This window comes from Typopeltis vanoorti, chromosome 3 (genome assembly GCF_054136105.1).
Source record: "Typopeltis vanoorti isolate ZY-2024b chromosome 3, IOZ_Tvanoo_1.0, whole genome shotgun sequence".
NCBI classification, from domain to species: domain Eukaryota; kingdom Metazoa; phylum Arthropoda; class Arachnida; order Uropygi; family Thelyphonidae; genus Typopeltis; species Typopeltis vanoorti.
Window position 1 is genome coordinate 164,374,584 of NC_143551.1, and position 19,221 is coordinate 164,393,804.

Here is a 19,221-nt window from a genome sequence, read left to right on the forward strand (position 1 = left end):
CCGAGATAACATATAAAGATTTTAATGATAAATACTACTAGTTTCGGCATATAGCAGCCTTCTTCAGGTATTTATAAAGGAAAGGAATACTAATAAACATTGAATTATTTAAACAAACTGGAAATTACAGGTACAAATTGCCTCACATAATCGATACAACAATTTAAGTTATAACATCCCAGATAGCCATGCTGCAGTTATTCAATATTGGCGTTCACGTGAACCTGCACGCACAATTGCAACAAACAATGGCACGCCAGTTGGAACAACTTGAAAAAATACAATGTTTTTATGTATCGATTATGTGAGGCAATTTGTACCTGTAATTTCCAGTTTGTTTAAATAATTCAATGTTTATTAGTATTCCTTTCCTTTATAAATACCTGAAGAAGGCTGCTATACGTCGAAACTAGTAGTATTTATCATTAAAATCTTTATATGTTATCTCGGTCTTATAGTCATTAAATCTATATTTTTTTCAAATATATATATATATATATGTCAGCTACCTTCTCTAATAGTAGAAGAAAGTTTGTGTGTTTTTACAAAGTTACAAGTAAATTAAAGTTGACAAGAAATTATATTATTCCTTAATCCTTTACACAAACATAAGCAAACAACATTTGTGCATGAAATATCTTCACGACTAGGCAACTTGTATACAGAAGCAGTTGACATCACATCAATTACCTCAGTAATCCACAATGCAAAGCACACTTCCTTTTGGAGATGTATATTGCTATGCATTATGAGAAGAGTTATTATCCAGAGTGGTTTCAACATACTGAGGTCTGATAGGTGTTTAATCTTTTATCCAAGTGTAAGCAAACAAAGTTTATGAAACTACCTCTTATGTAGAGGTAGTTTCATGTCAATGTTAATTTACTTTATAATGAAGGAGAAGGGGGAAAAAAAATTTCTAGAATTATCTCTGATCCAGAATATTTTAATAATAAAGAGATTCACCTTTTTTACTACTTGTATATGGGCATACAAGTAGTAAAAAAGTAGTAAAAATTGTATGCAGAAGTTATGTATTTATAATACATAACTTCTGCATTAATTTAACCTTGGCATCTTCCTGGGTTTGGCTCCCAGGCCAGGTAGTGATCCTTCCCTTAATGCATAGCTATAAACACATAACAAAGGAAGTGTGCTTTACATTATGGGATACTAACGCAACTGATGGGAAGTTAATTGCTTCTATATATAAGTAGCCAAGTTGTAAAGATACTGTACATGCAAACATTATTTGCTTTACACTTGAATAAAGGATTAAACAAGAATATAATTCTTATCAACTTTAATTGCCTTCTCCTTCTCTAATGACAAAAAATTCCTCCACTTTCTCCTTAGTAAAACTTTCTTTTGGTAGTAGGTACAAATATTTGGTAGTAGCACAAATAAGTTGCATTATCCAATTTCCCATTCTCATGTTTGCTCACATCACTCCACTCAATATTGCCTGCAATACTGAGTAGAGAGATATCATTAACAATGTTATCTGCATCTTTGGTGCTGAAGACTATACTACTCCATCTTTCCCTGATTTTGAAAACCCACATTTACTGGCAATACATTCATAAAAAGTCTGCTCACCATACATCTCAAAAATTTGGCATTCTTAAATCTCTAATTAATAGGGCACATAAAGTTTGCTCTTCTCCAGAAATCTTACAATAAGAACTTTCCATCATTAAAAAGTTACTAGTATCTAATAATTACCACCCTAATCAAATCCAACAGATAATTGAATCTTATGTTCCAATACCTAAGGTTTCTTCAACAGTTTGCAGAGTTCCAATCCCCTACATTCCAGGAATCTCAGAACCTATAGGTAGAATTTTAAAAAAGTACCAATTGATTCTGACTTATATTCCTATCAACAAAATTTCTTCCTTATTGCCTTCTACAAAAGATAAACTGTCATCTCTGTCTTTGGCTGGTGTTTACCAAATTCCTTGTGAATGCGATGTTTCTTATTTTGGACAAACTGGCCGTTCTGTGGAAAAAAGAATCAAAGAACATCAATATTATATTGATTACAACAAACCTCAGAAGTCTGGTCTGGCACAACACAGTATTATCTACCCATAATATCCAGTGAGATAAAGCTATTCTCCTTCATAGATGTAGGTTCAAATATGAACACCTCTTTAAAGAAAGTTGTGAAGCTTTTTTACACCGACCGAATTTAAATTGAAATGATTGCCTCTCTCTCTCTCTCTCTCAAAGATCTGGGAGACTTTTATTTTATGTAATCATTAAAAAACTATCTTAAATATTAATTATTTATTAATTTCTTTCATTTCCTAGCTTGCGACAACATTGTATTTTAATAGGTGATCCACCGAATGTTCGTTACTTGTATTCTATTCCTATCTGTTTGTAACACTGAAGATGTACTATTAGTTTTAGTACAAAATCGCTACCTTATTTATTAATTAAAGTTATTACTGTGGACTTACGTGTTGTTTTTAATAATTATACTATGCCACAGGTCCCTCTAAAAATAAGAATCATTATCCTACATATTTAAGTATTTCCCACTAATTACCAACTGGCTTTTCACATTTTAGGTTTCTAAAATGTGAAAAGTCTTCCAATATTAAAATATGCTTGTGAAAAATGTCTTCCAATATTAAAATATGCTTGTGAAGACTACTTTTGTATATTTTGCTGTCATAATTTTGTCACTAGCTACACTGTTTAATTATTTCTCAAATAATTACTCTAGATACCTAGAATATTCTTGAGATTTTGGATCACATTTGCAATATTTATTCATTTTTGGCTCTTTCCACCATATTTAATATTTCTTAATAACCTTCAAAACATTTTTCTACTTTTATTATTATTATTATTATTATTATTATTATTCAGGCCTCCAAGGAGTCAAAAGACTCATCGAGGGAGGTCCTTTCTAAGACGTAAAGTCTGTCAAGACTCATCGAGGGGAAGTCCCCCCCTGAGAAACACAAAGTTTATCATACCACTCCTTAAACCCACTGACCGTTCTCACTCCCACCACTCCATCAGGCAATGCATTCCACGGCTCAACCACCCTCCACACAAAGAAACCACTCCTTACCCTCTTGCTCACAGTTTCCTTTCGTAACTTCCAGGGATGGCCTCTTGTCATCACTCCTTCCCGCTGATCAACCAAGCGAAAGAACTCCCCAGTGTCAACCCTGTAACCACCTCTCAACAGTTTAAAAGTCTCAATCATATCACCTCTCCTTCTTCTATCCACCAAACTCTGCAGTCCACATTCTCTCAGCCGATCCTCATAACTATCCTTGTACAGTCCTGAAACCATCTTTGTCATCCGTCTTTGTATCCTTTCCACGGTTAATTTATCCCCTTCAAATCCTGGGGACCAAATCTGAGAACAATAGTCCAAGTGTGGTCTGATCAGAGACTTATACAACGGAATGATAACCCTCTTATCTCTGCAGGTCAGTGTCCTTCTCATAATAGCAGCAATCCTCTGTGTTACCTTCACCACCTTTGCAATATGTCCCCTAAACTTCAGGTTTCTATCAATCATCAACCCCAGATCTCTTGTCTCCCCTACTTCCTCCAGTATAACTCCTCCCATAGAGTATGCAGCATCCCATCGATGTTTCCCAAACCTCAAGACCTTACATTTTGCTGCATTAAACTGACACCCCCATTCATTTGCCCATCTATCTAGCTTATTTAAATCCTCTTGCAGGGCTACCACATCTGCACTATTACTAATAATCCTTCCAAGCTTCGCATCATCCGCAAACAACTGAATATCCCCCTGCAATCCACTGGCTATGTCATTGATATAAAGGTTAAACAATATAGGTCCTAGTACTGAGCCCTGTGGGACCCCACTTGTAACCCTCTGCCTCCTGGAAACTGCTCCACCATACACAACTCTCTGATACCTATCAGACAGCCAATCCTGAATCCAGTTGACCAATCTGACATCCAGACCCATGTGCTGCAACTTAAATATCAGCTTATCATGTGGCACCCTGTCAAATGCCTTCGCCAAGTCTAAGAAAATTGCAGTATATGCCTTTCCCTCATCTAATGCTCTTGTAACTTTATTATAAAAGGCTAGCATATTGCTAAAACAAGAGCGTCCTTTCACAAATCCATGTTGATTCTCACAGATAACATTACCCTCATCTGCCCAATGCTGTACACGGTCCCTCACTACTTTCTCCAAGATCTTAACAACTACTGATGACACACAGACTGGCCTATAATTAGACACTTCCAGTCTGTTACCACCCTTATGCAATGGCACTATCTTACCTTCCTTCCATTCCCTGGGCACCTTTGCCAAAGCCAGACTTTCATTGAAAAGCCACGTTAAAGGTATTGTCAATTCCCTAGCACATTCTCTCAAAACTCGTGGCGAAATACCATCCAGTCCCACAGCTTTACTGACATCCAGAGTACTCAGTATCTGAAACACACTCTCCTCCTGTACCTCCAGACCTCGTACCAGTCCTATCCCTCTAGCATTAAAACTGACTCCTCTAGGATGAAATACTCCAATAAAGTGTTCATTGAACAATTCCACTATGTCCTCTGCATCAGTCACTCTATTCCCATTTTTATCCCACAATATCATTCTTCCACAGTCATTTCTCCTCCTACTGGCCACATAGCTAAAAAATTCCCTAGGATTTTCTTTGGATCTTAGGGCCAATCTCCTCTCATATTCCAGTTTCGCTTTCCTTACCACACGAGTCACTCTTCTGGCCTGTGTCTTATATTCCTCATGCATCTCTTCACCTGTCTCCTTATATCTCTTCCATAGCCTCTTTTTCGCATGCAATTCCTGTTTAATATTGTTTGTCATCCACTTTACTCCAAATTGCGCCCTCTTCTTCACTCGTGGTATACAACTTACCATTGCTGATAACAAATATTCTTTCACAATTTCCCACGCACTGGTGATATCCTGGCCTTCCAATTCCTCCCTCCATGAAACTTCCCGAAGTTGACGTCTAAGACTATTATAATCACCTGCCTTATAATTCCACATAAGTTCCCGTCTCTTTGATACTCCTGCATGTCTATTCATTTTCCAAGTCAAAACCATATGGTCACTCTCTCCAACTGGTGGGAGAGACGTCAACTCAGTTATTATCAACTCTTCTGATGCTATAACCAAATCCAAAATTTTTGAACCTCTTGTTCCCTCTGTTACATGTTGCCTAAGACATTTGTCCCTCAAGAATTCTAGAAATTCCATTCCCCTATTGTTACATGCATCTTCCTCTCTCCAATTTATACTACTGAAGTTAAAATCTCCCATAACAATCATTCTTCTTGCACTTGCCAAACTTAGCTGTCTAAACATCTCCTGGTCCCCATCCTCTGTGCTCCTGGGTCTGTAGCAACACCCCACTAAATATCCTGTCTTGCCTACCTCTACCTCACACCATACGCTCTCAAAATCATTTGTCTCACTACCTTCCAAATTCTCCACTCTTAGAGGACATAGGTCATCACTTATCATAAGCAGCACCCCACCACAATTTTACAATATTTATTATGATTATTAATAATACTGAACCTATGGGCAAATGAACAATCTTATACAGGAATGAAAAGGCTTAAAGTTGATGTGATGGGAATTAGTGAAACCAGATGGCCTAACTCAAGAAAACTAGATAAAGATGGCTTTACAGTTGTATATTCTGGTGGAAAGAAGTATGAATATGAAGTGGGTTTCATGATTAAGAAAAGCATCTTTAAATCTGTAATGGGGTTGTGGCCCATTTATTAGCCACAAAGTCTTTTAACTTCATAATTATTCAGGTTTATGCCCCTACAATGACTCACAGTGATGAAGAAATAGAAGATTTTTAAAACTTACAAAAATCTATTGAATATGTTAAATCAAATGAGATACTCAGTTTTGGATGACTTGAATGTAAAAGTTGGAGAAAGGAAAGAAAATTCGGTTGTTGGAAAATTTGGATTGGGTGAAAGAAATGAAAGAGGTGAGAGATGATACAATTCTGCATTCAAAACAACCTATGCATAATGAATATTTTCTTTCAACATCCAAAGTGTAGACTATATACTTGGACAAACCCTGATAACTCTATAAGAAATCAAATAGATTTTATAATGATAAATAATAGATACAAAAATAATATAACCAACATCAAAACATACCCAGGTGCTGATATAGGTTCAGACCATAATCCTGTTGCATATACTTTAAAGATTAAACTAAAAAAACATTTCTAAAAACAATCATACTGAAAGACTTGACCTGACAGCTCTGAATATACCTGATAACATAATGGTGTTTAACTCAGAAATTAGGAAAAAATTTGATTATGTAGAGCTGTCATTCAGAGCTGTCAGGTCAAGTCTTTCAGTATACTTAGCAACACAGAAGAAATTGAAAAAATATGGTCAAAATTTAGAAGCGCAATATATGAGATGGACAACAAAATTATTCCAAAAATGAAATACAATAAGAAAAAACCCTGGATGATAGAATCAATATTAGAACTTATGAATGAAAGATTAAAAAGAAAAATACACACAGTATAAAATACTCAGTAAAACAATAAAAAATGAATGCAGGAAGGCTAGAGATAAGTGGCTAAATGAAAAATGTAATGAAACAGAGGAATTGGACAATAAACACAAAAGCAAAGAAATATATAAAAAGAAAAATTTCAACCATAATATTTGTATAAAAGATCAAAATGCAAAAATACTACTAGAAACACAAGATATCATAAAAAGATGGAAAGAATATGGAAAAGAACTATTTGACTCTGATTGCACAGATGCACCAGATATACAAAATACGGATGGTGAACCAGGCCCTGATCAGATCCCTATCGAATTGTTGAAGAAATTAAATAAAAACATAATTAATAATCTAAAGGTCATTTTTAATGATATATACACACACACACACACACACACACACACACACACACACACACACACACATACATATATATATATATATATATATATATATGATACAGGACCTGATGATTTAAGAAAATCCATCTTTGTCACTATTCCCAAAATTCCAAGAACTTTTAAATGTTCAGAATATAGACTAATAAGTTTAACAAGCCATATTATGAAATTATTACTGAGAATAATCCTAAAAAGAATGAAAGGCACTTTGTCAAAAGAAATAGAAGACACTCAGTCAGGTTTTCAAGAAAACAAAAAGGTACAAGAGAAGGAATTTTCAAGCTGAAAACATTATGCAAAAGAAGCCTCGATAACTAGAAAATCATATCTGTTTTACTGATTACACCAAAGCATTTGATTCAATAGATCACATGAAATTAATACATATCCTACAGAATAATGGTCTAAAAGGAAAAGATCTACATATAATTACAAATATATACTGGAATCAAATGGCCTCAATAAAATAAAAAAGTGCATAAGTCTGACAGCTTTGAAATCAAAAAAGAAGAGACAAGGATGTGTCTTATCACCTTTATTGTATAATATATATAGAAAACAAATTTTTAAAGATATTGCAGAATTGGTAAAATTCTGCAATATCTTTAAAATTGAAGTGGTAAAAGTCAGGGGTAGAAACTTCAACAACTTCAGGTATGCAAATAACATAGTCCTTATTGCTGAATCTGATCTTCAAAACTTAGTCAAAGAAACAGAAGCTTAGACATGGGATTAATTATTAACCTGAATTATTATTAAAAAAAGCACATGATTATATCAAAAGAAGTAATAAATAAAAAAACTAAATATAACTGTTAACCAAAAGAAAAATTGAACAAGTAAAATCATTTACCGTATTTTTCAATAGATAATGCTCATCCCAACATTTTCATCACTCCTTTTGATGTATAGATAACGCGCATAAGCCAACTAGCAACAGAGTTAGGGAAGTACAGACAGAGGATGGAGGAATTCTTTAAAAGCACGTGTTGCTAGTAGCAGTGGTTGATTATTCCATACATCCTGTTTTAAAAAATTTCATAAAGTAAATCATTATTTGTTTATATTTTGTTATTAGGTCTGAATTACCCATGGAAGACAGAAGTACTTCTCGGAGAAAATCCTATACAGCGCAGTTCAAGCTTGAAGTGATAGAAGTAGCAAAGGAAAAAGGGAATCGTGAAGCTGGTAGATTGTTCAATGTTGGAGAAAGTAGTGTTCATGAATGGTGAAAGGCTGAAACAGTCTTGAAATGTTTACGTACAAGGAAACGTGCTATGAGGTTTTAGACGGTGCTTGTGGCCAACCATAGAAAAAAAACTGTTTGATTGGGTTGTTAGTGAAACAGTTAAAGGTATGAGAATATCTACTGTCCATGTGTTGCAGGAATCAAAGAGAATTGCGCAAAATGATAATATAAAGATTTCAAGGCCTACCCATCTTGGGTTTTTGGATTGATGAAGAGAAACAATTTAAGTGTGCGTTCAAGTAATGTTCAATAAATATTAAGTAATACTTCTACCTTAGTTTTGTTATTACGTTTGATTTACCTCTCATACCTTTCAAATGTATACTGCGCATGAGAGGTAAATCAAACGTAATAACAAAACTAAGGTAGAAGTATTACTTAATATTTATTGAACGAATTTAGACTTTTTTGTATAGATAACGAACGTGTTATCTATCGAAAAATATGGTATATATTTGGGACAAGAGCCTGTGTAGCTCAGTGGATCTGGTGTTTGCACACCACAGTGTTTGACCACAAAGGAAGACTTGGTTTCAAATCTAGTTGGCAACTAGAGGAAATTTTTCCAAGCCTTTTTTAGATCACTTCCCAAATTAGTCGATCTCTGGCACAGGCAAGCGAGTTTTTCATCCTTTAAACTCAAGAAAATCGACTGTAGAACCCACACTATTTTCAGACATTAAATATATTGTGTTAGGGTTAGAGACCATGAGATAGCAGCACTTGTTGGGCCATCTCTTCACTACGTACTGCTTAATTAGTGATAGTCTTGGGCCAGCTATCTCTGATTGGCTACCAATTGAGATTGAACTGCCCACTCAGTCTCCAAAAGTTAGATAGGGCTAAAACGGTCTTGCCTACTTCCTATACAGGAATAAAAAGGCATTAGCTGATTTTTTTAATTTTTTTATTTGGGACAAATGTTTACAGAAGGAAAAAATTCCCTTCAAGAAATAAAAAGATGAATACAGATAGCAAGAAAAGCCAGAGACATTAACATAGACACACACACACACACACACACAAAAAAAAGATTAATAAAGTGCTATATCTGGTCAAGCCTTCTGTACAATAGTGAAACTTGGACTCCAAATAAAGCAGAGAAAAAATGAGAAGTTTTTGAAATGTGGACCATCAGAAGAATGTTGAAAATATCATGGACAGAGAAAATTAAAAGCAAAGATGTTTTAAAGAAAGCAAAAATGAAAAGAACATTAATGAAAATCATTAAAGAACGAAAACTTAAATATTTTGGACATTAACTAGACAAGAAGGCATTCAGAAATTTATATTAAAAGGGAAACTGGACAGAAAAAGAGGAAGAGGTAGACCCAGGAGAATGTGGTTTGAAGGCATTAAGGACTGGACTGGCTTAAATTACGATAAATGTTCTAGATCAGCAAAAGAAAGAAAGAAAAAAGTTGTGTGACGTGGTTTCCAACCTCCTGCTAGGGGATGACAGGTGAAGAAGAACCTATGGAGCTAGAATCATTGCAGGTCTCACTCAACCAGCAATATATGTATCATATCAAACCTTATGCTGATTCACGCACATAAAAAATTCACAACACATATAACTCTTCATGTAAAATATCTACTCCTATTTTTCTATATTCTTTCTATAATCTTCTCTTACCTTTTTTTTTTAGCTACTTCAACATGCGCTTAAATTTTATTTTTTTATTTTTTTCTATATTCTCTGAGTATACATGCTCATACAATTTATCATAGACTTCCTGAATATGTAGGGACTTCATGAAAACTTTACATATTATTATTAACACCAGACCCCCATAGAATTAAAAGACTTATCATGGGAGCCACACATTGTTACATGCAAAATCCATCAAACCAAGCTTTAAACTCATTCAGCATATCTGCATTCACCAATGTCAGGCAACACATTCCACTCACTAACCATTCCCCATGCAAAGAACCTGTTCCTTATGCATCTGCTCACACCCACCTTATATGGCTTCCAGGAATGCATTCTTGTTCTAATCTCTTCTTCCATTCTATGAAAAAGTTCTTCCTGTGAAATATAATCCCATGATTTCTGAACTGTCTTAAAGTGAACATCTCAACCTGACAACTTCTAATCTAAACCTAGCTCATTTTTTTTTACTCTGGATTTTCTTTCTGCAGTTTTTCTTAGCCTCTCCTCAAGTGTGGATGCATTAAGTTTACTTGGAACACAAACTAGAGATATTCCTCTAATTCTCACATTGGTTTTATTTCCCTTTTTTTATAAAAAAAAAGTATTAAGGGCTCCACTCCAATCATTTGGAAATAAACTATCTGACCAAGCATTCTAAATTATGCTTGCAGCTACTCTAAGAGTTTTATATATCCGTATTTGAGAATTTCTGTTTTGTATATCATCTACTCCAAATTGACTTTCCACACTTCTTGGCAAAGTTTTCCTACCTCAAGTACTGATATGTACTCATGATTGCATTACTAGCATTCTCTCACTTTTTGTTTCAATTAACAATCTATCAAAGTAATTACTAAAAATATCAGTTCACAGTTCTCCTTTTCCAATAGACTCTAGAATATTTTTGACTCCTTCATAATCTTCCAATGACTTTTGTTTAGCTAATTCTATACACTGCTTTGCTTTCTTACATTTTTCTCTATATTTTCTTGAAGCACATGATGACTTACTTGCTGGTAACTTTCAGTAAGTCATCCTGTTTTCTATGACTTGTTCTTTAACTTTCTGATTCCATCATGAAGTTTGGATTATTCTATCTTTGCAAACATCTTCATGACATGCTGCTCTGGCTGAATCAATCAGTGTTTTCTTCAGAGACTGCAATAGCCTCCAACAGTAAGTTTTTATATAAATAAACAACAAAAAAAAGTCATAACTTTATATTAAATATGCAGTAACTTACTTTTTTCAGATTCTTACCTTATCTCCTTCTTGAACATAAGAAATTATTTCTCCTGTAGCTGGATTTATAGTTGGAAATTCTTTACCAGAAACTGAGTTATGCCACTCATTGTTGATAAATATCTAAAAAAATAAAAAAAAAAATTGAGATTCACATGTATACAGCATTTATGTTTTCACAATCAAATTAGCCAAACAAATAAGAAAAGGATGATCATTATGGGCAATTTTAATTATGGCAATATAGACTGGGATGATGAGATAGCAACTGGAAGTAAAGAAAATTGAGTTTGAGTTTTTGAGGGACAACTACCTAAGGCAGTATGTAACAGAGGGCACATGAAGATTGAGGGTCTTGGATTTGATCATCTCATCAGAGGATAATAATTTTTAGTGGAACCTGTGGAATAGTAATTAAATAATAAAGTAACACATAAAAACCACAGTGATATCTTTAATTAGTAAAAGGACAGATATTTTGTACTAAAATTAATAGTACATCTTCAGTGTCTGTAACAGTAATAGGAATGGAATACAGGCAAAACATTCGGTGGATCACCTATTAAAATACAATTGTTACCACGTGCCAGGAAATAATAGAAATAACAAATTTAATCTATTAAAATAAATGGTGTTTTACATAAGATAATAGTCTCCCAGATCTTTGAGAGAGACATACAGTCATTTCTATTTAAATTCGGTGTAAGATAGTTTCACAACTTTCTTTGAATAAGCGTTCATATTTGAATCTGCATCTATGGAGGAGAACTGCATTATCCCACTGGAGACACTATGAGTAGAGTCAATACTGTGCTGCATCTGAACAGACTTCAGAGATTTGTTATACTCAATATAATATTGATGTTCTTTTATTCTTTTTTCCAAAAAACGGCCAGTTTGTCCAAAATAAGAGACATCACATTCGCAAGGTATTTGGTAAACGCCAGCCAAAGACAGAGATGACAGTTTATCTTTTGTAGAAGGCAATAAGGAAGAAATTTTGTTGATAGGAATATAAGTCGGAATCAATTGGTACTTTTTTAAAATTCTACCTATAGGTTCCGAGATTCCTGGAATGTACAGAATAGGAACTCTGCGGACTGTTGAAGAAACTGTAGGTGTTGGAACATAAGAGTCAAGTATCTGTTGGATTTGATTGGAGATGTAATCATTTGATTCCATTAACTTTTTAATGATGGAAAGTTCTTGTTGTAAGATTAGGAAGTAAAGGGGAAGAGCAAACTTTATGTGCTCTATGAATTAGAAATTTAAGAATGCCAAATTTTTGGGACATGTGGTGCCCAGACTTTTTGTGAATGTATCTGCCAGTAAATGTGGGTTTTCGAAAGACGCTTGTAGATAAGGTACCAGAAGACGTTCTAGTAAGGAGGATGTCCAAAAATGGTAAAGTACCAGAGTTTTCTTTTTCCATAGTGAATTGGATGAGTGGGTGAAGGTTATTTATCCGTTGCAGAAAAGTGGAAAGTTCATCTTCAGTGTGTGGCCAAACAGCAAAAACATCATCGACGTAACGGTACCAAAGAGATGGTTGAGGATGAATGGATGAGAACATAGTATCTTCGAATTGTTTCAAATAGTAGTTTGCCAGAGGTGGAGACAGAGGGCTACCCATGGCAGTACCTTCAATTTGTTTGTAGATTTTGTTTATCCAAGTGAAATAACTTGAGTGGATGACATATTCAAATATCCTTGCGATATCTGGAGGGTAATCTTCATAGAAAGAATTGACTGTGTCGGTTAATGGGATATTGGTGAAAAGAGAAATGATGTCAAAACTGACTAATATTTCAGAATCTGTAATTTTTATATCCTTGATTTTTTCAAGAAAATCTGTTGAGTTTTTTATATAGGATCTGGAATGACCAGTGAGAGCACTTAAGGAAAGTGATAATACTTTTGCAATCCGATAAGTTGGAAAGTCAATCCAATTTACGATAGGTATAAAAGAACAGCCTCCTTTATGGATTTTTGGGAGTCCATAAAGACGAGGAGTTCTTCCAAAGTAAGTGCGTATTTTATAGTTAGTAGTTAGGATCCCAACTAATAACCTCATCAAGTAATTTATTTAGCTGTTTAATTTGTGAATTAGTAGGATTACGTGTGATCTCTTGATAGGTCATGGTGTCTTCTAATAGGCTGGATACTTTTGTCTCATAGTCTTATTCATAATTACAACAGCTTTTCCTTTATCGGCCTTAGAAATGGATATCGTATTATCTTTTCTTAAAGAAGTTAGACCTTTAATTTCAGCATTTAATAAACTGCATGGAGGTAATTTGCTTTTGAATAACGAAGTCGCAACTTCAAAACGTAGTTTGTTGGCATTTCGCTAGGAAGTCCTGACAGATTGCATTCTATATTATGTAAGAAATCAAGATAAGGAATGCGTGAAGGAATAACAGCAAAATCAAGGCCCTTTGCTAAAGCAATGGTTTCAGCGGTGGATAATGGGTGATCGTAAATGTTTACAATCCATTTATTTGTAGACATACTGACAGCAGTAAGGTTTCTCTTTTGCTTGTTATATAAAGAGTTGTATTTTTGCATAAGATTTTGAAAATTTCTCTCATAAGATCGGGATAAGATGTTCCAACACCTACAGTTTCTTCAACAGTCCGCAGAGTTCCTATTCGATACAATCCTTATCCCGGTATAGAACATCAATATTAAATTGATTATAACAAACTCTGAAGTCTGGTCTGGGGCAGCAGTGTTGACTCTACTCATAGTGTCCAGTGGGATAAAGCAGTTCTCCTCCATAGATGCAGATTCAAATATGAACACTTATTCAAAGAAACTTGTGAAACTATGTTGCACCGACCGAATTTAAATAGAAATGACTGTGTGTGTCTCTCTCAAAGATCTAAGAGACTTTTATCTTATGTAAAAACCTATTTATCTTAACAGATTAAATTTGTGGGGTGCTTAAGGGTCAAAGCTGTATAACTGAGAGGAGACCTCCACATAGCCTTTAAAGGAATGCGGAGAACCGACCAGGGCTTCTGACCTAATGTCCAATCTTCACCTTCTCGTGGTGCACCCTGTTGGGTATCTACTTGGATACTGAATGGATGAGGATGGGCTGGCAATTTGGGATTTAGCCAACCAAACTGTAATCTTATTGGTTAAACAAAAATATAGAATGATGGTACAACATGACAAAATTTCATGCCGGCTGGGGCATCGCCTGGTTAAACAAGGCCCCCGTTGTTTTCGCCAGGGAACCAGGGTGAACAGCGAAAAGTCAGCTACTGGAACAAATCTGAAAATAAACCCCAACTCAACATCACCAGAGTTAAAGATCGGTACTATCAACGTAAGAAGCCTGAATTGCAAAGAAATGGAGCTAGCTGAGGAATTAGATAAGTACCAGATCGACATAATAGGGGTGACTGAAACAAAAAAGACCAAAACTGGTGAGATCTTTCTGAGCAATAAATACAAAATGTTATATTCAGGCAATGACAATCAAGGAAAAGAAGGAGTAGCCATAGTATTCAACACAAAATACGAGGCTAATCTTCTTGAATGGCAGTCAGTCTCAAGTAGAGTAATGTGGGCAAATATGAGAATGGGGAACTGGATAATGAGACTTATTTGTGCCTATGGTGCCACAGAAGGTTCTACTAAGGTAGAAGTGGAGGAATTTTTTCAGGCTTTAGAAAAAGCAACAGACACAATGAAAAATTGGTCCTTGTTGGGGATCTAAATAGCAGAGTAGGAAATGATTGTGAGACATACAAAAATATTTTGGGAAAATTTGGAGAAAAGAGCAAAGCTAATAATAATGGCAAATATCTGTTGGATTTCTGCTCAGGACATGGACTGGTTATTACTAACACCATGTTCCAACATAAAAATGTGCACAAATTCACATGGAGAGAAGAGGCTAGGAATAAGAAAAGTCTCATTGACTATGTTATTGTTGATAGTGATGTTTTCTCCCTGGTGCAGGACACCAGAGTATACAGAGGATTTGAAACTGCAAGTGATCACTATTTAGTCTTGAGCAGGATAAAATTGAATTTCATATTGAAAAGAATAACATGTAAGAAAGTTTTAAAGCGAATAAAAGTTGAGCAGCTCTCAGATGTGAGCTGTAGACTAAAATACACAAAGATTATTGAAGAAAAAATGAAAGAGTTTGAGAACAGGAATCAAACCTTGGAGATTCAGTCGGAAACTCTGAAGAAAAACATTGATTGATTCTGCCAGAGAGGCATGTGGTGAGGTTGTCTGTAAGGATAAAAAAATCAGAACTCCCTGGTGGACACAGGAAGTTAAAGAGTCAGTGAAGGAAAAGAAGAAAGCATATCAAAAGTTCCTGTCAAATAAGTCAGCTTGTGCTCTTAGAAAATGTAGAGAAATGCAAGAATGCTAAACACTGCATAAAACTAGCTAAACAAAAGTCATGGGAGGACTTTGGCAAGAATATAGAAAATAAATATCAAGAAGGTGGCAAAATATTCTGGAGGTTGTTGAAGAAGCTTAAGAATGGAGGAAAGAGTACTGTAAAAGGAATTAGAGATGATAAAGGTGACATGAAAACGGGAGAAAAAGATATCCTTGAAGTATGGAGTAATTACTTTGAAAAACTGCTAAATGAAACAAGCAGTGATGACAGCACAGTGGTAAAAAACACTTACCAGGCATGCAGTCAGGAATACATATCCATACTTGAAGCCATCAAAGGCTTGAAATGTGGAAAGGCAGCAGGAGTAGATGATATTCGACCAGAAATGCTGAAGTATGGTGGTATAAGAGTCTTACAGTGGCTGCAATGCATAGTTCAGAAAGCCTGGACAGAGGGACGAATTCCCGATGATTGGAGTAGAGCTCTCATAGTACCCATATATAAAAAGGGAAATAAAACTGCATGTGAGAATTACAGAGGTATTTTCCTACTGAGTGTTCCTGGCAAGATCTATGCAAGTATACTTGAGAAACAGTTGAGAAGAATTGTGGAAGAAAAGCTTGGTGAAGAACAAGCTGGATTCAGGCCAAATAGAGTCTGTCAGGATCAGATCTTCACTTTACGACAAATAGTCGAGAAAGCATGGGAATATAACAAAGATCTGTGTTTAAGTTTTGTCGATCTGTTAAAGGCATATGACAAGGTGCCAAGAGAGAAGCTATTCAATACGCTGCAGTTATATGGTGTCAATGGGGCATTATATCAAGCAATACTTAGTCTTTATTTGAGTTGTAAGTCAGCAGTTAGAATTGAAGGAAGTGCAGGAAGATGGTTTAATGTTAAATCTGGTGTGAGACAAGGATGTACATTATCCCCTCTGTTATTCATTATCTATATGGATCACATTATGAAGGAAAGTGGTATTAAACATGATATCAAAATTGGAGATGTTAATTTCAGCTCTTTGCTTTATGCGGATGATGTTATACTTCTAAATAAATCTTATACAAGTCTGCAAGATTCTCTGACTAAACTGAATAGCTGTTGTAATACATATGGTATGAAGGTCAGCAATAAAAAGACAAAGACAATGAAAATAGGCAGAATCACTGAAAAATGTCAACGGTGTTGTGAATGGAGAACCTGTGGAACAAGTAAAACATTTCAGCTATTTAGGCACGATTTTTACCGAAGATGGTAAATTAAATATAGAAATAGACAACAGAATCAGCAAAGCTGGTATGGTGGGAAGTCAATTGAATAAATTCATATGGAATAAGAGAGAAATTAGTCAGAACACTAAATTAGCTGTATACAAGACAGTGTTCAAACCAGTTTTAACTTATGGATCTGAGAGCTGGGTCAGAAGTAAAACACTTCACCAAAGACTAGAGACCACAGATATGAGAGTCCTGAGAAAGATTATAGGCATGAATAGATGGCATCAATGGCAGTATCATATTAAAAACGAGGATATTAGGAAAGAACTTGACATTGTCAGCATCCAGGAATACGTTAGCAGAGCTAATCTCAGGTGGTATGGTCACTTAAACAGAATGGGCGAGGAAAGATTAGTAAAACAAGTGTTCTCTGCCAGGTTGGCAGCAAAACGACCCAGAGGAAGACCAAGATATAGGTGGATTGATATGGTACAAAATGCTTTAGACGATAGAAATATAAGATCTGATAATGTTGGAGTCTTGACAAGTAACAGACTGATTTGGAGGAAAATTGTAGATAGGAAATTAATAATGATGTAATTTTTTTCATGTAGTACTATCATATCCTGTACACCCCTTGAGGGTACATGGCAGGAATTTGATGATGATGATGATTAAATTTGTTATATCTATTATTTCCTAGCATGCGGTAACAATTGTATTTTAATAGGTGATCCACCGAACGTTTTGCCTGTATTCCATTCCTGTTACAGACACTGAAGATGTACTATTAATTTTAGTATGAAATATCTGTCCTTTTACTAATTAAAGATATCACTGTGGTTTTTACGTGTTACTTTATTATTTATCAGAGAATGTAATTATAAATGATGTGTCAAAGCATCCTCCAGTTGGTGAGAGTGACCATCAAGTCACTCTCACCTGGGTTCAACCTAGGTGGTTGCCAGCAGTGTGAGGACCTCTGTGAGGAAAAGGTATACCATGGTAAACTATTATTATTATTATTATTATTTGACACCTCCAGGGAGTCCAAAGACTCATCGAGGGAGAGTGTGCCAACAGCATCAAACGATTGGTCCCTTCCAACTACTAACCGCACTCAAACTTACTTAACTTGCTTACTAAACTAAACTTATTTAACTAAAAAATGCTATGATTTATCACTTTTCAGGCTTTTACAGTAACAATGGCAATATAGACTGAGATGTTGAGATAGAAACTGGAAGTAAAGAAAATGAGTGAGTTTTTCAGGGGCAGCATGTAACAGAGGGCACACAAGGATTGAGGTTCTTGGATTTTATCATCTTATAAGAGGATGTATTATAAATGAGTTATCAAAGCACCCTCCAGACCATCAAGTGATTACCTGGGTGGTTTCCAGCACTGTGAAGAAAAGGTATATGTGGAACAACAATGTTGATGATTATGAGGAGCTCAAGAGAGAGCTTGCAAGTGAAGTATGGAATGAGAACTTAGCTGGAAAGGAGATCAATGCAGCTTGAGGGATATTCAAGAATTGCCTAATAGAATGGTGGTGTGGCTAGGGGGACAGAGGGCGGGGTGGTCCGTTCCGGGCAGCACTTTGAACCTTACCCTATACGCCGTTTTGACTTTTTGTAGTATTTTTGATGTGTATTGAGAGGGGCAGCAAAAGCTCTAGCAATGCCACTATAGCAGAAGCAATGTCTAAATGTATTCCAAGGTTCAGAAGGTTAAATAAGGTAATGCTTGCACTAATTTGGCCTTTGCTTTGGAAAGGCAGGTGGTCCTGGATGGTCCAGCCAGGATCAATTGGATAGTGGACTTGCCTGCAAGGGCGTTCTAGCGTTCCACTCCCGAGTGCAGTTATTGCTTGCTGATCAGTGGGCATCCATGTGTGGCTTCATCGTAGGTGAGGAGCTGTGGTACCAAACTAAAAACCCCTTGAGCATGAATTCTTCATCCACAAACGTTTCAGGGACCCCTTAACAAAGTCCCAAAATAGTATTGCTACCATAGATTACCATTGATACCATGTCATTTGGTATCAAAAGTAAGAAACGAAAGATATATCATGCTGGTATAAATATACCATAAGTTTTAAAAGAGGTATACCATGTGTAGACATATCGATACAAAATTAATAACGGAAAAAACTCACGTACAAAGATTATTTAATAGTATAATTTTTGCCTGTGTGTCACAGGCATCTTCAAATTAAGCTCAAATTAAACAATAACCGACAATTCCAAAAAGCACCACCTAAGTAGCTAGTGTAAGATAACTAAAAAGGTCAATAAATTTCCTAAAAAAAAAAAAAAATCAATACAATGAAAAGTTAGAAAACATTAGCTGATTTGTAAAGTACTATCTCCCATAAAGGGGATAGACGTAAGTTGTCGGATCTGTTTAAGTTAAGAGAATGAAGTAGAGTTTCACATGTTTCTTTATAAAGGTGTTCCATGAAGAACTGACTTTTGTGAAGAACTCTTGTCTTTCGCCAATGAACTCTATGTCTAGTGAAGAT

General features: G+C 35.3%; 1 protein-coding gene across 1 annotated transcript in view; it reads right to left on the reverse strand.

Moving 5' to 3' along the window:
- Aldh (Aldehyde dehydrogenase) overlaps positions 1–19,221 on the reverse strand; it is a 282,929-nt gene that overhangs the window by 225,724 nt on the left and 37,984 nt on the right. The window contains exon 2 of the mRNA XM_090390950.1: positions 11,118–11,222. Within this exon, the coding sequence (XP_090247076.1) occupies positions 11,118–11,222 (105 nt within the window). The remainder of the gene's footprint in view (positions 1–11,117; positions 11,223–19,221) is intronic.